At 37.3% G+C, this 21,237-nt stretch overlaps 1 protein-coding gene across 1 annotated transcript in view; it reads right to left on the bottom strand.

Moving 5' to 3' along the window:
- Positions 1–386: 386 nt before the first annotated feature.
- LOC107665704 (lysine-specific demethylase 7B) overlaps positions 387–21,237 on the bottom strand; it is a 26,191-nt gene continuing 5,340 nt past the window's right edge. Inside the window, exons 2-20 of the mRNA XM_016456698.1 lie at positions 14,016–14,101; positions 13,605–13,722; positions 13,127–13,287; positions 9,009–9,150; positions 8,738–8,924; positions 8,185–8,347; positions 6,607–6,694; positions 5,470–5,576; positions 5,265–5,356; positions 4,939–5,025; positions 3,892–4,134; positions 3,687–3,811; positions 3,245–3,429; positions 2,894–2,991; positions 2,662–2,813; positions 2,430–2,578; positions 2,274–2,332; positions 1,868–2,132; positions 387–1,388 (exon numbers count right to left, since the gene is read on the bottom strand). Of these exons, the coding sequence (XP_016312184.1) occupies positions 1,300–1,388; positions 1,868–2,132; positions 2,274–2,332; positions 2,430–2,578; positions 2,662–2,813; positions 2,894–2,991; positions 3,245–3,429; positions 3,687–3,811; positions 3,892–4,134; positions 4,939–5,025; positions 5,265–5,356; positions 5,470–5,576; positions 6,607–6,694; positions 8,185–8,347; positions 8,738–8,924; positions 9,009–9,150; positions 13,127–13,287; positions 13,605–13,722; positions 14,016–14,101 (2,596 nt within the window). The 3' untranslated portion in view covers positions 387–1,299. The remainder of the gene's footprint in view (positions 1,389–1,867; positions 2,133–2,273; positions 2,333–2,429; positions 2,579–2,661; positions 2,814–2,893; positions 2,992–3,244; positions 3,430–3,686; positions 3,812–3,891; positions 4,135–4,938; positions 5,026–5,264; positions 5,357–5,469; positions 5,577–6,606; positions 6,695–8,184; positions 8,348–8,737; positions 8,925–9,008; positions 9,151–13,126; positions 13,288–13,604; positions 13,723–14,015; positions 14,102–21,237) is intronic.

Raw genomic sequence — 21,237 nt, 5'->3', positions numbered from 1 at the left:
TATGGATGACAGTTTGAAAAACAGCTAAGCCTTTGCACAAATTGGCTGTATGGCAACAAATATCTAAACATGTTTCAAAACAGAATCATATTTAAAGGAATAGTTCACCCAAAAATGAAAATTCTGTCATCATTTACTCACCCTCATGTCGTTCCAAACCTGTATGAGTTGCTTTCTTATGTTGAACACAAAAGAAGATATTTTGAAGATTGCTGGTAATCAAACAGTTGGTGGTTGCCATTGACTTCCATAGTATTTTTTTTTCCTACTATGGAAGTCAATGGCAACCACCAACTGTTTGATTACCAGCAATCTTCAAAATATCTTCTTTTATGTTCAACATAAGAAAGCAACTCATACAGGTTTGAAACGACATGAGGGTGAGTAAATGATGACAGAATTTTCATTTTTGGGTGAACTATCCCTTTAAGACCCCACAGAACAGCAAACCTCCTCAATGAAATAAATTGTTCTCTTTCATCAGTAATAAATACGTAATTTAATAACAGTATAGAAAATAAAAATCAAGCACCAAGATAAAGGAATAAATTAAGGGAAAATGTCTCTTGCCTCATTTGAATGATACCTTCCAGCACCATTTAAAGTCAGTCTCCGGATGCCCACTAGGTGGCAACAGAGGACCAAGTATAGCTAAACTACCCAGCGCTCCTCAGCGAGCTATATAAAATATGACAAGATGAATACAAATGTTGACAAAAATAATTTTTTTTCTTTAATTTCTCTCAAAATGTGAGAACATTTTGACTGTCTGGTAGTTCAAGCCGTCATCCTGGGTGAATTTTGTCTTGAGGCAGTTATGCAATGTTTCTTCAGTGGAGGAATTTGCTAGGAAAAGTTGGTTGCAATCACAAAATGAAAAGACCAAAAAAAGTCAAGCACCTTTATGAAATCAGTTCATCACTCTTTCTTAAAATGCGCATCCTCAAAGTGATGTGTTTTAGTTGGTGGGAAGCAGCCTGGCAGCATGCTAGTCTTTACTTTTGTGGAGTAAACCTGATTTTGGATGTCATCGTTGAGAACCGAAAGCCTTAAAAAGTGATGTTTTCAGTCTTATTTCCTTTCAGTCGCCTTGTTTCTTTGGATGCATATTAGCAAAACTAGGAAACCATGTTGAGTGAAGCGGTTATTCACATGATTCCTCCGCTTTGGATTGATTGGTAGCCAATACCATGCTTTTGAGCCAGTGTGTTCAACCAAACACATTTTACACCCTGTCACCTTTAACATGCACGCTCAGCATCCCAAATCTTCTGCAAGCGGCGGGTGCCATCACTGGAACTACACAAAGAAGGGTTTGTGTCTGCTCAATTTGAGAATCTTGCCCAATCGCTGCTTCGCTGTAGCCATACCTTTCTTCGGACGTTTACCTACAAGAAAGAGAAAGGCAAAAAAAAAAAAAACATTTATAATTATTTTTATCATTTTTAATTTTATAATAATTTATGCAATTTATTTATAAATAAAAAAATAAATAAACAAAATCATAACAGAAACAAATGATAACAAAGTAACAAATAAAGACAAATACAAATATAAAAAAATCTAAACAAAAATAAAATAAACAAAACCAAATAAAAAACAAAATATAAAACATTAATAATAAATAAAAAATTAAAATTAAAACAATAATACAACAAACAAAAACAAAAAAATGAAAACAAAATCAAATAAGTAAAGAAAACAAAATAAAATGCATATAAAACAAAAAGTAAATAAAAGCAAAAACAAATTAATAAAAACAAACATACAAAACCAAAATGAACAAGATTGATTAATATCTTAACAGTGAAATGTGCAGGTTGTGTTCTCAAATATTTAATGTGTAGAGAAAATGGTGATGCTGTACCTTTGGTGGCCTGATTGCTGATTGGTGGGGGATTTGAAGCAGGTCTCTTGGACGGGTGCAGAGGTGGCGATAGGGATGTTTCACAGTATTGGTAGCCCAAAGTGGGGCTTTCCCCATGGGCTGGGGAGTGTGTGTGACTGCTCCACGCCTCACTGCTGCTGTTGCTGCCACTGCCCTGGCTGTCCATGAAGTTCTTGTGCTCCTGGATCATATGCTTGAGTTTGGTGTGACGTTCTCCTTCTGAATCACACTCCCGAAAGCCCTCCTAAAGATAATAATAAAAAAGATTTAACCCAAACATTGGCCATTGGAATAAATGCAAAATCAGTATCAATTTAAGTTTAAAATCAATTAAAAAAAAATGCAATCTCCCCTGTAAAGTAAGCCAGATTAAGATTGGGTTTACCTGTGATGAATTGCTGTCTGAATCCTGGTTCTCCTCTCCTGATGCAACCTCCTTTCTACCTGAGAATGGTAAAAGAACACATGCAATGGTTCATCAAAATAATATTTTATCGGAAAAAAGTGCTGTTTAGCACTAAAAACTCTCATGAACTCTTACTGTAGTCAGGGGAGGGATGGTTGGTTCGGGACCACCAGGATTCCTGTGAACTGCTGGGATCTTCTGACGGGTGAGAATACAAAAGTCCTGCCATAGACAGCATTCCCTGGATAGCATCCTCTTCTGTGCTTGGCGAGGTAGCCGATTCACTGCAAACATGATTGAGCTTTAAACCAGTGCATTTCAAACACACACACAACCCCAAATTGTTCCCCAGCATATCGGCTCTTACCTTTTAAGACGTTTTTCAAAAGGGTCAAGGTTTTGCTTGGATTGATGCGTATCCGTCGTGTAGCCGGAGCAACCGTCTCCACTCCTCCTAATCTTTTCATCTTCCTCTTCCTCTGAAGAGCTTTCAGATTCTCCCTCAGAGCAGTTATTTTTCTGCATGGATAGGAAGAGAGGATTATTCCTAAACTAGGACTCTATGCGCTTCCTGTGCATGAGGGGAAATGGCAACATACCCGTGTAGTGTACTCCGCATCTGATTCAGAGTCTGAAGAGATGTCTGAAAGTACTGATTCTCTGTTCCTGAGATCTGAGCTCTCTTGCTTATTAAAATCTGTGGAAAAAATAGCTAATAGTTTTAAATTATATTTTATGCACAAGATGAAAGAATAAGCAACACAAACTGCAGCAATGTGGTTTAATGCTAATATCTAGTGACTAGAGTACACAAAATTGCTTAAAATAAAAATATATATATATAAATAAATAAATAAATATTGCACACAATATTGACTGAAAAATATTTAATTTAATTAGTTTTTTGTATATTATCCATTGACTGTAGTGAATTTGAGACTTGATTGTACCTGCGCAGGGCTTTATGTCTCTGGCTACATGATGCTGCTTATCCTCCTCTTTGATTTGGATGTCCACTTCCTGTTCTTCCTCTTTAGGTACTAGTTTAATCTTGAGTGAATCCATCTTCACATCTCTGGAGCTTTCGTCTTCCTTTATCCTTGGTCTTTTTTCTCCAACATGCTGCCTGTTATCTCTGCGTGGACAATCAGATGGGGACTTAAAAGGATGTGTTCCCAAAATTACATGACCAAAATAAACCAAAAAACAACCGTTGCAACTGCAAGTAGAGTGCTAAAATGACTATTACATTGCATAATCCTTCTAAATTTAACACTAACTGTCATCAAATCCTGCATGAGTCATTTGTATTTGGTAATGTAGTGATTCATGCTAAACTTCCTGCAGCTCCTGACTAATGTGTGATAATCTTCATAGGTTAATGCGGTTTACCTGATTATACGTCCATTGCACAGCACCAGACGCAGGTCGTTGTCCAAACTCCGCTCTGCCACTGCAGCTGAGGCCGTGGAGACCTTGTTGAACTTGCCGTTGACCTTCAGGTTAAAAGAGGCATCCTAAAAGACAATAGTTTTTTTAGATGATTCTCTATAGATTAGCCTGAATGGCGTTTACGGTATTCGATAATCCCACTTACCTCCTCATAAGGACCCATTTCAAGTCTTTTTAAGACTTCCTGGGTGTGCTGCTCAAAGATGTCGAGGTTGGAGGGAGCTTTAGGGCTGTGAGAGTGATGATGGTGATGATGGTGCTGGTCACGAAGACGTCTGGCTGTCCTGCGTGCGTGAGAACCTCTCTCATGTGCCGACCTCGTGGAAGGACACGCAGAGATTCCTTGAGATTTCATTAGCTTGCTTCCGCAATTCCCATTCTGATAATCCTAGGGTGTTTGAAACAGCATTGTGAGTGAAATACAACAACTACAATATTAGTTATAATGTAGCATTGAGAACTTTTTAATCTCCAAAGAACCATAACACTTAAGAAGACTACACTACAAAAATTGATTCATAAGACCATTTTACACTATATATTTTAGGTTTCTTGGGTTTGCTATATTTGTTAAAATGTAATAAATAATAACAACAACAACAAAAAAAAAACGACATTTCATTGTGAAATTTTCACATTTATTTTTATTTATTTACTTATTTTTGTTCAATTAGTAAACTATTTTCACTGATTATTTTAACTGATAAATTGCTGATGTTACAATTGTATGCTATTTTGTCATGTATTCAGTAATTTTAAACTACAAGTGAATTTAGGCATGAAAAATGAATATGATATATTGAATAATATTACTAGTAGCATTTAAAAAAAATTAACCTTATGTGAATATTAGCTGATGGCAAAGATAATCTAAACATAAAAATATGAGAAATGAGCATGAGCAATTTTATTATTCTTATTATCATATAATAAAAGCAGCAACAGAACTAAAATAAAAGCAAAATAAAATAATAATAATAATAAACCTGATTGATTTATTTTTTCAATCTTTTTTCATTTGCGCTCTTGTTGCTTTTAATATAAATTAATTTAATTGTTCTGTTGTTGCTGAGTTTAGAAACTTTATTTTAAAAAAGTAATTAACCTACAACATAAAAACTGTAAATTTATTCTTTTAGACTTTACTGTCCAAGTAAGCAAGTTTCAGTATGTTTCAAGCGGTCTGGCTTACCTCAAGGTACTGGATTTCCTTGGTGAGCATTTTAATCAGATGGTTGGGTCTGATATGGTCAGGGACCTCGCTGGCTGGCTCTGTGACCTGCGGAAGATGAGCACACATGGCAGACAATTAGGGATTTGTGCCACAGAGCAAACCTCAGGTTCCCATCCAGAACCACTGACACCAGATACCGACCCCTGTGGGACGCCCCTTGCCCTCATTATTCCAACAGGGATTGCAATGTACAATGGGATGATTGCAGGTGGTTTTAGAGTCAATTTTAAATTTGCATTTAATCTGATGCAGTTTCTGGTGTGGTAAGCCACTATTTCCTTCACCTCTCTCTTTAGCCAGTTCCTCAGTGCAGTAATCAAAGCTTTCACTCCCTTGATCAGGTATTCTGGAGGCAGGCAGTTATCTTCCCGGGACTCTGACGACAGACAATAGACAGTCGATTAGGAGGGACACCCGGGAACGCAGTGGCAGCACGCCAGTGATTTAAGTGCTCTGTATTGACATGCTGAGTGATTTAAGATGACGTACCTTTGAGAGTCTCCAGCAGATTCTTCGCTACATACCAACAAATGGCCTCAAAATAAGGAAACTTAAAGAGGTCTGGAGTCTTCAGTCGCCGCTCCATCTCATAGCACCTAACATGAGGACAGAATTAGTTACACTTGAGCCACAATATATACACAACTCAGAAAATGATACACTTATTTGGAAAAATGTAAAAAACACTAGACAGCAAAAACATTTCTTTGATAAGACAAATGTTCACTGTTTTGGTTTCCAAGGTTGGCTATATTATTACTACTTTCTTTTGTTTTACTTTTATTTTAGCTATTGCTGTTGTTTTTATCCTTATTATTGTTTATTTAGTTATAACTGATAAGTGGCCAATGCATACAAGATAACTATCAATATTTAAGTATTTAATTTTGTTGTGGTTATTTTTTTCTTTCATTTTTTGCTTTGTTGATGTTTTGTTGTAATTATTATTATTATTATTTTTGTTAGTTATAACCAATAAGTGACCAGTATAGTTAAGTCATCAGTACTTAATACATTATTATTTTGTTGTTTTTAATAAAAATATTTCTGTCGCCATTTTGTTATTATAATTAACAAATATATAATTAATAATTTTCTCCAATATATCTCTGTCTAGAAAGAAAATGTCCCTATCAGAAGAAAATATAATTAATAAACATTATCCATTTCTGCTTTGTTGCTCCTTTATAATGATAACAACAACGTTTTCTTCACTTTTATTTTTGCTTTATTGCTGTTTTGTTATTATTATTACTACTCTAATTACTCTTAATATTATTACTACTACTACTATTATTATTATTATAAAGAATTCCCTAACAGCATAACATTATTATTATTATTAACACTTATTTTTTCCCATTTTATTTTTGCTTTGTTGCTCTGTTACTTTTGTAATAATAATAATAATAATAATAATAATAATAATAATAATAATAATAATGTTATGCTGTTATGGAATTCCTTTGGAGAAAAATAAGTATGAGGAAAGAAAACATGTATATCTGCTAAAATGTAATTGGTTAACCTTTAGAGACGCACTCAAAGCTAACAGACTTATTAAAAGCCACAGCACTTAATTTCTAAATTTAATGAGATCTTAAAAAAATGAAAGTGCTCACTCACCTGAGCTGCATGCCTATGTTGAGGTTGTGGAGGAAGTTTCCTCCGAAAGCCATGCAATCCTGAGAGGTGAGAACCGCATGGATCCATCCTGCAAGAGAGGTCAAGAGTGTGTCAACAGCTGACCGACAGATGCAGACACATGCAGACATCTGGTCTGAACTGCAGCTGTCCCTTAGCAGACAGTGAGCCATTCATATCCGCTGTAAAGCAAAGCTGGACCCAGTGAGATTTTACAAAATCCACTGAAAGGTTTTGGACAATTCAGATTTCGAGTTCATAGAAATGTCACTCCAACACCTCCAAACATGCTTGTTCAACTAACTGTATAAATGCACAGGACTTTAGACATAATGGCAACCAAAATTTGACATGTGTTTGCTGGGTGGGCGATTCTACGGCTAACTGAGACCTGCTGAGCTGAATCAAACCCCCAGAGTGTTTCACAACCACTGCAGAGCCCACCAAACAACCAGTCTGTCAACTACATCCACGACTTCCTGTCTACACTCAAACATATAGGCCACATGCAAAGGGTGGAATGCATAAATATACGTTAGATTCAGAGCAACTTTCATACCGTAGGTTTTGAAGGACTTTTGAAGTCTGTCTCACAGCGGGGGACGTGTAGGGTCTCACAGTCTTAAACCGGTCTGCTAGTGCCATCAACACAGCTGGGAACCAGATTAATTTAAGACCACGCATCCTGACCTGCTCATTTTGAGTGTGGGGGTTCATAAAACACATTTAGATTTATGATACCACCCACAAATATCCTATTATATGACCTCATATATGATATGAAGCCATGATGACGATATACTCTTGGATGAGTACTGTAACTCAAAAAGGCTATTGAGCTTCACTAATGAACCATTGGCACCAGATTGGATAACACATTGCTAAGATTCATGTGGCATTCTGGGTGGTAATTGTTTCTGCTCATTCCTGTTACGTCTGAACCTGAAACGAAGAGCACAAATCAGCCCTGGCCTTCCTGTGGAACCGCCATTATAGACAGCTGCTCCACAATAAGTGGAATACCAGTTCTTCTACGGTTCCTCTTGCGCCAACATCCGTGTGTCAGTAAAAAGTCCTGAGATAAACATAATACTTCCTTTTTCTCCTCCAAGGTGAAGTGTGACATTTTTGCATTACTAGCAAATAAAATAATGACTGTTTTTAAGCAGAATTTCACTTAAACAGTAGCCCCGCCCCAAACTCACACCATTGGTTAAGCCTGTTGCTATGCCAGGTTGGCTTGAAGTCAGCATGAAGCTGAAGTTGTAATCATATTTTCTTCCCTGTTGTGACATATATAGAGTGGAACAACTTCTTGAACATGAAGAAAAATGTAGGGTGTGACTTGATTTTGTCCATCGGAAATAGAATGGATCATTGTCATTTGCTTTTACAATCTCATCATAATACATAATACAAATATAATTTATTTTAAAACACTTCATTTTATAAGAATGCTATTTTTATCAGCATTTAATATCATCAATATATAATTAAATAATTATTTTTTAAATTAAATTAAATATTTATTATTAAAATAAAATAAAATAACGTACTAACCTGTCGGGATCAGAAGAGTTGTTCCCTGCCGCACGACACACTTGTAGCACTTGTCCACTTTCTCCCCGAAGAACACTTCACTCTGACTTGGAGACGAGCTCCACTCCTCATATAGTGCAAGGTTGGCTGAGGTCGGCTTTATCAAGTAAAAAATCTTCTCCCCCTGGAGATAAGAGAGTTAAGAAGTCATTTATTATCCCTATTTTCTAGTTGGTATCAAATAATTCAGCAAATGTTTTTTTGAAACAAACAATAAGGTACAGTATCGTTCAAAAGTTTGGGGTCAGAGGATTTTTAAGGCTGCATTTATTTGATCAAATATACTGTAAAAAGTGTAATAATGTTCAAAATTATTACAATTTACAATAACTGGTTTCTATTTTGATATACATTTTAAAATGTAATTTATTCATGTGAAGGCAATGCTGAATTTTCAGCAGGCATTCCTTATTTTGAAAACAGCTGTACAGCTTAATTTTGTGGAAACCATTATACTTTTTTGTCAAGATTCTCTAATGAATAGAAAGTTCAAACGTTCATCATGTGAACTTACCCACAGGACATGGTACCACACAGATGTGCCCCCAAAATCAATATGGAAGTCGGTATAACTGTCCTTCACGCCCATTAAGCAGTACTTCTGCACAAAGGGCTTGGGAAAGTAAGAGTCATCAGGCCAGTAGTTCTCCACCCAAGACATCTTCTGAGCAATATCAGGAACCACCACCAGCTCTGACATCCTGAGCACAAGACATTAAAGTTATCATCTGCACCCAGAAAAAAAAACACCTTTGTGTTCAACATCACTTTCAAACAATACTAACCTGGTGTCTGAAAACTCCAGACTGATGACGTTGAGGACTTTGGGCCGCTGAGGGCTGTAGTAATACATCACAAATGCACTCAGTTTCATCTTGCTGTCTGCTTGCCTGGCCACATCGATGACATCAATCACTTTGTCGCCTCCTGTAAGCAAAAGGAGCAAGTTGAGTGATGTGTATGTGTGGGCATCAAAGGAACAGAAACACAAAACAAATATCATTACCAAAAACAAACTCAACAGGGACAAATTGCAATAATCAACATCATTAAATGGCAATAAAGCATATTTTAAATGAAAGAAAGACTGCCTTTTGGCACTAAAAAGTTTCCCAGGGCCATCTTTCCTCAGAATGTTTCTTTACAAGACATTAGCTGATGTTTATAACTGTGAGAGACAACTGGCAGGAAGAACATCAAAACCCATCAGAAAGCTGCTGGGAAAAGCCTCAAACACAAAGCAGGACAGCTGGTGCTTGTGTACACAAACGGCACCCTAGTGTACCTAGCCAGAACCAGACTCATCCAACAAAGAAGACCATAAAGAGATCATTTATTGCTGTTCTGGGATCAGGTACATCAACATGACTTGCAACACTGCCAATAAAAATCTCTATTGGATCCTTTATGGATTCAAATCCGCAGTGGTGCCTACAACAAATATGGGTTTGATTTAAAAATCCAAGCTCCAAGACTGTAATATGTGTTTATACGTGCATAAATTAAAGTATTTATTCTATTAAGTACTCCTTTTATCCAGTAACAACAAACATTTTAATAGTTCTGGAGACATAAAATGTCTTTTATTATCTCAAAAGCACATTTCCAATGAAGCGTGGGACAAAAGTGGCTTTCACAAAAGCAGGTGGAGAGTGCGGTTTGTCATTATAAGAAAATGGCAATGTGGAAAAAAGCCACAATGTTCGATTTTGCTGGCTGGGGAGCCATGCAGGCAAGCTGCCCATTGAAGTAACTGAATTAGCCGGGCAGCTAGCCTGCAGTTAGCAGTCAGAAGTGCATTAAGGATGAAAGCTAGAGCTTTTAGTGCAAGCTCCAGACATATCGTCACTGCAGTTAACTTTAACATTCATCAAGCAATTCAACTGATGTACAACATTTTTGTTTTTTTGGTGGGCATATCTTCAGACTCACTCATGCATCTCAGTAGCTAATTTTACCAGCAAATCAGCATGTTTTTACGAAAATTAGAGCAAAAATGTCAACAATTAGCATTTTGTACTAACATTAGCAATGTGCTAAATGTTTACAGAGAAAATGAGGGATTAAGAGGTTATGAAGAAAGAGGTTATGTTGGGTCACACAATACAAATCATATTATTTGGTAGGCATGGGCGATATGACCAAAATCCTATATCACGATATTAGGGATGTTCATATTAACCGTTTAACCGTTAACCGAAAGTAAAAAAAATTGACCACTTAATACTACCAGTTTAAATGGTTTAAAAGGTATTTTTTTTAAAGGGGTCATATGATGTGATTTCAATTTTTCCCACTGGATGCAACAAATGCCTCGTTTATAACGGGTTTTCATGTTTTTGAATCGTCGCTCCGGCCTGACAGGGCATCACAGTATGGTAGGGGGGTAACATTTCCGTCACATGCTTGAGGTATTCGGCCAATCATAACGCACTGGATAGCTGGCCAATCACAGCACACCTCGCTTTTCAGACCGATGAGCTTTGTAAAAATCGACGCGTTTCAGAAAGGCGGGGCATAGAGGAGAAACAATAATGTACAGTATGTGGAAAATAATGTGTTTTTTTAACCTTAAACCACATAAACACATTTCATTACACCAAATACACAAAATAATGTTCTTTTTAACAACATCATATGACCCTTTTAAGTAGCGTGTAAACGCAAAATCGAAAGTGAAAGCGAACATCGAGTGCGCATTCAAAAGCGATTTCAATACCTGCATATTGATAGCGCGAAAATTATAAAAAAATATAAGAATGTTTGCGGGAGCGGCCACAAAAATCGCGAGAGCGGAACACACACGTTGCAGGAGCAGGCGGTAATGGTCAGAAATTCAGCGGGAGCGGTATTATGAAACAGTTCCGCACAGAGCTCTACTCCAGACTATCGCACAGCACGTCAACATTTTAGGCTACTTTTTTAAAAATTTTGTATAAAACCTAGACACATTGTGCACTGAGGTAGGCCTGCTATTTATTTTTATGTCTGACGAAAAAAAAGACAAAAGGATTTTTGTAGGAGTTTTGTCATCTTAATGTTAATTATTAATTGAAAAATATTGAATGTAGGCCTATTTATTTTATTCTTTTTATTTGTTTATTCTTATTATTCTCTGTTCTCAGAAGCGCTGCAGGTGTGTGATAATTTGACGATGTGTGAATCCAGGTTCTGTTGCTCTGTTGTTCTGTATGCTGCTGCTGCACGTTAAAATAAACCCGTGAAAAAAAATTGTTTGTATTTTAATGGGTCACAGACACTCATCCGTTCTATTTTTATTTAATACTAATTTATTATTCTAATCTTATCAGTTAACGGTTAATGTTCGAATAACAAGTAATGGTTGTCGGTCGGGAAAATTAACTGAAATGAACATCCCTACACGATATGAGTAATTTTATTTCACAGTAATGTTATATATATCATGATATAGCTATTTTTGCTTTAAATAAGGTCATTATGATAACAAAATGTTTGATATCATAGAAATTTCATAATTCTTGTCACCAGTGTCAATATCACAAAAGTATTAATAAATTCTAATGAAGCCTAAATTAAAAACAAAACAAAACTCAAGCTCACTGAAGACAAGTATACAGTCAGTGATTAAATAAGAATAAGAAACTAAACTAAGAAAAGCAATAGTACAAAAAAACTACAGTAGAACAAAAAAATAAGACATGCTACATACATTGTATAAAGTAATCAAATGTCTAAAAACACTGCATATTCTTCATATTTTGTTGTCTGATTAACAAGAATGACAGACAGCAGGAATATTAGACTGCTGTCACTTTAAGAGCTACCCGGCTCCAATATACTGTTACACGTGTTTTCTTAGCTGTTTGCTTTCACTTAAGACCTACTGTGTTTATGAGGATACTTGCAAAAGACAGGCATTTTGACACAAGGGTGTGTGTATTTAACCGTTCAAGACTTATAAAGCGACAAAAATAACATTCAATACTATCGCGCTCTACGAGCACCGTCTTCACGTGTGCGCACCTCTCTGACAGCACTCAGAAACAGTCTCTCAGACAGTGCGCATATAGCAAAATAAGTTCTCTTTCGCTGTTGATTGCATTTCAAAGGCTTAAAATCACTTGTTTTTAAAACCGCAATGCTTAGAAATGCATGTCAACGATAAGTTTTCGTGACCACGTAGCACAGCAATGTCACGTCAGCGTGTAACCACGACAGAGACGATAGTCCAAAATCCCTACCAGTTAATCGTGTCGGTATGAACTTGAGGGAAACAAGGCTAACTTTTGAAAATCAGTGAAAAAAACACTAAGCAGGCAGCTAGCTTAAATGGCTAAATACATTAGTAGTGGCCTGAAAAGTGTCACATGGTCACCAGAAGGTGTGGCAATAGCAAACCTTTTGTCACCTCACTGTAAGTGCAATATAATCACACTTCATTCCCAGTGGGCTGCAGGCTCCCCCTCAGGACCCAAATGGAGCAGCTGATCGCCGCGTGTATCATGATAACAATACATTATACACTCAAATGTGAGAGGTAGAGGAGTGAGCTGTAACCTAAACTTTACGGACAAAGCTCAGTGGGGAAGATGTAGCGGCTATGTAAGCGGACACTGTAAGGACCAGACTCTCAATGGGATGAGGCCTGCTAGGCTGTTGTAAGGAACACCACTTTTATCTTATTTCATTACGGGTTGATTAATGTTTGCTAAAAGGTTAGACCCATCTGACTCACCTAAGATTAATGTCTTATCTCTGCAGTGGCTGGACTGTAATGCAACTCCATTACATGAAGACAACTCTTAATGGAATTAATATTTAAACCCATGAAGCACTGCTGCTCAATGGCTATAATGTAGAGCACAATGGGTAAAGGTGAAAGAAACGGGGTGAAAAGGATGATCCATCTCTCCCTCCTTACCGACATAGCGCTCAACATCCTTGACGGAGAAATCCGGCGGAGGTAAACGAAGGCCGAGCCCTTCCATTTTGTGTACAGCGATGGGATAGCGGAAGCCATGCCTTTCCAGATATCTCTGGGTGACCTGACTGCCATACATTTGCTGCAAGATCTCATCTCCACTGCAGATTAAAACACAGGAGAATTACTGATTAGAGAGCAGATTTGAACAACAAGAAGTATGAACTACTCAGACAAGAATTGTTTATTCTCTACATTTTTTCTTTTATAGTTCTTTTGCATTCTTTGTGAAGCTTCAAAGAGCTAATATTTTGTTTAACTGAAGACCTGACTCTACACTAAACAGAGATTTCTAGAAAATGCCACAATAAACACTGGTTTTCAGAGAATATAAGCTGTGCCCATATGCATCGTGTGGCATCAAGCGCTGGAGTGCTTTGTCATGATGGTGTTGGTTTCCCACAGCTGGCACACGTACCTGGGGAAGGTCCTGGCCTGCAGCTCCCGCACAAACACAGAGGTGCCAGCCTGCACTGGCTTACTGCCATCATCTGGCTCCGTGTAGTCGTGTCTGTGCCAGTTCCTTCGCTTCTTCACTGTAAAATCAGGCAGAAAGAATTCAATACGTCTGGCCTCAGAACAATACAGCAGTTATTACTAGACTACCACAAGTCCATAACATCTGTTGCACACCACTGCTTGTTGATCACAACAGTTCAGCTGACTAGACATACTGTGAAACCTCTTAAACCAGTTCCTGTCTCCATCTGATAATTAGTCTGATAAATAGAATTCCTGACAGGGCACAGAAAAGTCTGCAGAACTTCATATAAATACAGTGGTAAGGGTGAATCAATAGATTCTAACAGTACAAAAAGTGGATACATACTCAGAGAGGGTCCATGGTGGACGTCACAGTTGGGACAGTGGTAAACGTCAATGTCCACAGCATGGTGCTCTTCTACCTCAACACAGCTGCAAGGAAAAAAAAATGTAAATGAATTAATGATTTGTACGCATTAAATAGTTTTCTGAGGATACTGTATGTGCGATGACAAATTAATCCTTTATATAATTATATAAAAGTTAAATCTGAAAACAATGCATCGTTCAAACGTTTGGGGTCGCTAAGTTTTTTAATGTGTTTGACATTGAAATAGTTTCTTATGCTCTCCCAGGCTTTATTAATTTGATCAAAAATACATTAAAAACTGTAATATTGCGAAATATTGCAATTTAAAATAATTGTTTTCCATTTAAAAATATTTTAAAATGTAATTTGTTCCTGTGATGCAAAGTTGAATTTTCAGCATCATTACTCCAGTCTTCAGTGTCCATGATCCTACAGAATTCATTCTAATATGCTGATTTGCTGCTCAAGAAACATTTCTCATTATGATCAATGTTAAAAACAGTTCAATCACAACAACTCTTGGAAGATTTTATCATGGATAATGGATATGACAATGTTAATGTATTTGGTCTAGGCGGAATAGATCTGCTACGCTGCTGCTGCTGGATTGCGGCTGCTGTTGGTTATTGCTGTAGTTGGCGATACGGTGCTGTGAGTATTTAAGACATACTGCTGCTGCACAAATAGCATATAAAATAACCAGTAGCAGATCTATACAGGTGGAGCTGGGGAAGGTGGAGGGTTTCAGAAGAACGCTGAAGGTGCGCTGCAAAATGCTTGAATGGATGCGAACCAGCCATTTAAATGTAAAGCAGTAAGTTGCGTATGCAACATGAACCAATCAACTTGTGCCAAGTCGTTTAATGCTGTGAATATAATCAGCTACGTTAAGAACCCATCAGCCTGCGCCATCTAGAGTTTCATGAAAGAACTCAGCATTTGTGCTGCTTGATATTTTTGTGGAAAGTGAGATACTTTTTTCCTGGATTCTTTGAACAACATTTATTTATATTAAATAGAAATCTTTTGTAACAATATAAATATATTTACTGTTTTTTTAAATCTATTTAATGCATCCTTTCTGAATCTTGACCCCAAACTTTTAAATGGTAGTTTATATTGTGCTGCTTCACTCAAATAAAACTAAACATGACATTGTTAGACTACATTGTACTTAAAGTCAGTGCTAAACATAAGTTGCTAAATGTTCATCAAACAATTCGACAGTGGCTTGCACTTGCTGAAGGAGCTTATTAAAACATTTCCCCACATCTGAAGTGTTCAGTAGCTTTGCCAACAAACATCTTATCGCTCAAGACCCGTTTGCCCCACTTCTTCATTTTCCCACTTCCAGCCGCACCCTCCAATTAACTTAAAGGCATGTTGTTTCACAGAAAGTCATATGACGAGCTAGCTCTTGGCATTGTGTGGAGATTCATTAGCCAGGTAGGTAATGGGGCCTTGCACACTTCTCTGGCTCAGGTTTTGCTCAGTGTTGCCAAAGAAAGCAATTTCGTTAACTCCTTGGTTTAAGTGTTACATTACCCAGAGTGAAGTGCTCCAAACAATGAGGGATTCACATGGAGAATGCTTGACTAGCTGGAAGTAGCCTGAAGTAGTCTGACACTGCAATATAACAAACAATATGCAGGATATGCAACGTGGCTTTTTGAACAAACTTTGTAGCCTCGATTAGCATATATAGCACACATTAAAACATTCCAAAACATGCTTGAAATGTAATCCTGCCAGAGATTGAGCAGATTCTGCAGGAGTAACTCCAGACTGGGTCATCTACGGTCGATTATGTTTAACCCCAGACAGGCCTGGCTAAACAAGAACTCCAGATGTGAGGTTACATTTGGTTGGGCTCCAGGGCACGAGACATGAGGTGAAGGGGGAAGGGAGTGTGTTTGTGTTGGAAACAAGTGTGGGAAACAGCAGCATTGAGGCGCAATGGTGTGTCCACATCAAAAGATGTAAATCAACCTTCCTACTGGAAAAATTTGGGGTTTTGTGTTTTTTTTTCCAATGCCACAAGAACAAGAGGTATTACATAGCCACATTATTAACAACATTAGCTGCAAAACAAACAAAAGAAAAGTTACATACATTTCAGTCATTTTAAGCTTGCTGCAAAAGGTTTAGGCATAAAGTCAAAGGATTGTGAGACTGCTGCAGAATCATGACTTTCTTTCTTGCAATTCTGAGTTTACCTCTCACAATTTTTTTTTTCTGCCACTGATTAAAAAAAAAATGTATTTGTGACTTTTTACTTCATAATTTAGATTTTTTCTTGCATTTGCAATATATAAAAATATTGTTTATATATCCCAATTTAGACTCCGCAAGTTTATCTTGCAATTGTGAGTTATAATTATCAGAACTGTGAGATAATTACTTTATCCAATGGTGGAAACAAGCTTCCAAATACTTATTTATATGGTACTTTCCTAATTAAAAAATAATTGCATATTGTTCGTTACATTCCAAAATGTCATTCTGAAAAACAAAATCACATATAAAAATACACAAATTTCTATCATACACCCCAATTTTCTGATAATTTTTACTCAACTTTTTGCACTTTTGTAGTTGTAAGTTTTCATCCAAAAAAATAAATAAATAAAAATCTCAAATCCCATTCACACAAGTCACCAACATCACCAAGTTCGATTACATGCAGTACCAATGGTTTTTGGTTTCACTGAACTGGATTCATGCTAACCAGCTTGGTTTGGAGTGGCATAAGGGTGAGAAAACCATTTGCATTATCCAAAAATGAACTAGTCAATTGTTCTATATAGAGAAAATGACGCACCAATCGGAAGCAAGTGCACCATATCAACATCCATGTACATTTTTGTCTTCCTCAAAGGAGCCAGAACAATCCGATCTAGCTGCCACTGCAAATGCTTGCCAAGAACTTTCCCTCCTTCTGTTTCCTTCAGACTTTCACTTGTGATTGTGATGAGACGACCAAAAAAGACATGCAGGAAGTGACTCATAGACATCATTACATCACAGCGCCTCAGTTCTTGACCTACTGTAGGACGAAACACCGGCTTTCTCCTCAAATCTGGGAGAAAGGTCTACTCCTACTCTATCTGAGTAATCTGTGGCGAGGAACACTGTGTCACTAAAAACAGATCTGACGCCAGAGTTTTTGAGCCACGATAACAGATGCTGAAACATTCTGTTGCCAAGCAGGATGGGTGAAAAGAACAGCACTGGGTGGGAGAGAAAAGACTGCTTGAGTTCTGAATCTGAATGAGTTCAGGCCTCAAGAGAGCTGACATCACGAGGGATTGGTGGGTTGCTAGCATAACAAAAAAATTCAGGCAGAAAGAGAGAATGATGCAACAAGCACAGAAAATATGAAGTGCAATATACAGTGGGTACGGAAAGTATTCAGACCCCCTTAAATTTTTCACTCTTTGTTATATTGCAGCCATTTGCTAAAATCATTTAAGTTAATTTTTTTTTCCTCATTAATGTAACAAAGAGTGAAAAATTGAAGGGGGTCTGAATACTTTCCGTACCCACTGTAATTGGCAAGTTTCTGCTGTGGAGAGTTAAATTATGAAATAATGGTGATGAAATAATCGAGTGTTGTACTCAAATAACTGACTACTTAAAGGGATAGTTCACCTTCTGTTGCTGGTCCTCATTGACTTCCATAGTGTGGAAAAAAAAAACACTATGCAAATCAATGTGGACCAGCAACTGAAGGTGAACTATTCCTTTAATACAAGTATTTTGAAATAAGTTAAAAATGAGTTTTATATGTTAGAATATGTTACTGTTTTTCTTGATGTCTTGATGTTTTTATTAATGCTTATTGTTCATTTATTCACATACAAATATGTGAATAAAACTATAACATTTTATACACTAACATTATCAATAATGGTTTCAAAATAAGCAAACCGCATATTTTTCCTTTTTAAATAAACAAACAAATAAAAGCAACAAGCATGGCATCAAAAACAAAGAAAAACAGTAATATTTTAAAATATAGTTAAATTTAATCAATGCTACTTAAATAATTAAAATTAATTCATTAAAAAAGGATAAACAACTGACTATTTTACCCTATATTTGTTTGCGCATTGCACTATTTACGTGCTAAATCAGTTATATAGAAAAAAAAAAGAGGTTCCATCTCTGTTAGGATCCTGTCTTTGAAGTCAGCTGACTATCGAGTGTTTCTTTTCTTTAATTCTGGTTTGGAAATACCTGAGAATAAATCTATCATTGTGCTTCATGTTCCTCTGTTAGAGTTTCCCTGTTAAAGCAAATGAGCAAACCATGTTGTCACAAACAAATTCCACAAAACCTCATGAGACTTGCTAAACTGTGCACTTTTCAACCTCAAGAGGGTGGTTCAGCGTAAAATAGGATAATAGCATTAAAGTATGTGAGGCGCAGTAACAGACTTGTTTGTTTCGGTGTTATTTTATTAATTTAAATCTCACCAAGCTATTGCATTTGCTCATTGCCAAGGCTTACACTGTTGCACTGGTATTGCTTGATGGGAAACAGAATGTCATTGCATCTGTCCAAATTTGTCTAAATAGGACACACTTCACAACAGAACAACATTGAGATAATGTATAGATGATCATACTGGATGATTATTTGACTAAAAGCTGATTGACTTGAGACACAAACAAGCCTCTAGGCATGTTCCATCCATTTCATAAATCTGGGTTGTTTGTGTCTGGAAGGAAGAGCCTTTAAGCCCTAAAAAGATGTTGGGATTGGGCCTCAAAAGACATGAGAGCACACTGAGCGGCTGTGAAGGACGTGATCCTCTTCCACGGTTGAAGAACGCTCTGACAGAGCTCTTATGACCTGCCATTTAGCCTGAATGGAGATAGTCATTACTCAGCGGAAATGTAGGCTTGATCAAGAGATGGAACAAGTCCAGGCAAACAATAAGAGGATGTGGCCATTTTTCTCAATGGCACGTTTTTGGAGAAGTGCCCATGGGTCCCCCAATGAGAGTACAACATATTTCTGATGGTTCCTGAGATAATGGGTGAGGGCTGGTTTCGTGTGGCTTGTTAGGTCAAATGCAGATCCTAGCAAGGGGTTTAATAGCAGAAGGTTGGAAAATGCTTGAGGGCTCCTTTGAAGGAGTCATCTCAAGTACAAAGCCCAACACAACCAATGAGATCTCCTGAAGGCTTAACCAATCGTTCACGTAGACGGCAAGCAGATAAAAAGAGTCTCCATGGTGATGGCAAGTTCACAGGCGGAACTCACAGTATGTAAGCAATAGATCCCATTACGCTCTCAGAATCCCACTTTGCACTATGGTTTGATCCTGAGGCCTCCTTGCCAACAAAAGCATGCATGAAGATATGGAGAATTTTAACTCAAATGTGTATTATTCCATCACAACCGCTCTAGATTTGTGCTACTAAAGAATTAGGAATGGGAATTGAAAGGAACTTAATGATTCATAAAGATTTAGAAATGCTTAAATGGATAGTCCACCTAAAAAATATTACTCTGCCATCATAATCTACTAACTCTCATGCTATTCCAAACATGTATGACTAACTTTATTTTGTGTTCAGCAGAAGACGACTTTACACATTTTGACGAATATGTAAAAAAAAAAGTATCTCAAAATGTTTTTTTTTCATGTAAGAAAAGCAGCTAAAAATGTCTTGCATTTAATCACTTTACATTTCTACACATTTATTCCATTTAGTTTTTTTGCTGTCTCTATTTCTTTCTCTCATCATTTACATAAGCTCTTACATACTGTTACAGTTAATGAAGTCAAAAACTTAAATGTAGGTATTTGTCGTCACAAAGTCATAGTCAAATTAGCAAAAATTTGAGAAATTTTGCAGGCAAAGAGCGTCAATTATCCATTATCACAATCAACAAGAAGCAGCATTTACTTAGGGCTAAGGCTTTTTATTGGTAAACCTAGCAAATTTGCATATTCAAATTAACAAGCTTGAATCCAAAGCAAAAATTGTGTCGGGAAATATTTCGCCTTTTAACGTTCCTCACATGAAATTCTAGATCGCATGGATTCCTATTCAGATGATTGCATATTGCCTGAAAAATCTGCCAAATATTGGTAAATGTGACCACACCTTAAAGCCCAAAATATACTTCGTTTTTGTGCGCATACGCTTGCGGATGTGTACAGTTGAACACGTAGCCTTTCAAAGCATACTCAAATTGATAGCGTGCACAAATGCAGGCAGTCGACACGTGCTCTAAAAAGCTTAATCTTTGTCCAGCGTCTGCTGTATTTTTCTCCAGAAGTTATGACCGATAAAAATGTGTACTCTTTTAAACTAAACTAAAGTTGCGGTTCTCTCATAACCTCCTCACACAAGCGCTTGTCAATGTGTGCATCTGTGGTTCTTGCATTCTCCACTATTTTGCTGTTGTTGTTCCATCTCTTTAGTTTCGTTTTCTACAGTAAAACAAAGCCCGGGCCACTGTTGCCACCTAATGGAACAACTGGTTAGTGCAAAACCAAGTCAATGCGCATGTGCGACCTGTGTGTACAAAGGCCCTGTCCCAAATCGCACCCTAAACCCTCGTGGTCTTCCTCCGAGTCCGCATTTTCGTGGCGTAATGCCGCTATGACTGTTGGGTAGAAGTCTGCTGCTGAGCGGATCAAGGGCGCATAGCGGCCGCAAAGGGGGCACTTGTGAGCACCGGCGCACGAGGCGGCCATTGTAAGTCCGTAAGACCGCAAGTGCACATGAAGTGTTCCATTTGGGACAGGGCCAAAGTAGGTTGCGTGGTGCGCTTACAGTACACGCATACTAATTTTGTGACGAAATTTGCGTCAAGTGCACAGTACGCAGACTCAAAAACTGAAATATACTTTGCCTTAAGGCTTCAGAAGATTTTGAATATACCACATAGTAGTGTTGTCTGAAATTTTAAAAACGTCATTTCCCGCTAACATTCGGGGATGGAAGATGGGATCGTCTATCGGCCCAACCCTAGTGTCAAGTGTTAACAAGTTTGTGGTAATTATAAGATGTGATAAAACAAATTTACTCTCACAGCGTAGGATGCAGTGTCTTCTCGACATTAGGGCTGGACAATAATTCAATATCAATATGTATCGCGATATAATTTTTTTCAATAACGGTGATATGATTTTTAAACACATTTCCGATATTTCGATATACATTACCAGTTTCCC

This window comes from Sinocyclocheilus anshuiensis, unplaced genomic scaffold (assembly GCF_001515605.1).
Source record: "Sinocyclocheilus anshuiensis isolate Anshui unplaced genomic scaffold, SAMN03320099.WGS_v1.1 scaffold840, whole genome shotgun sequence".
NCBI lineage: Eukaryota > Metazoa > Chordata > Actinopteri > Cypriniformes > Cyprinidae > Sinocyclocheilus > Sinocyclocheilus anshuiensis.
This window is presented reverse-complemented; position numbering and strand designations above follow the sequence as displayed.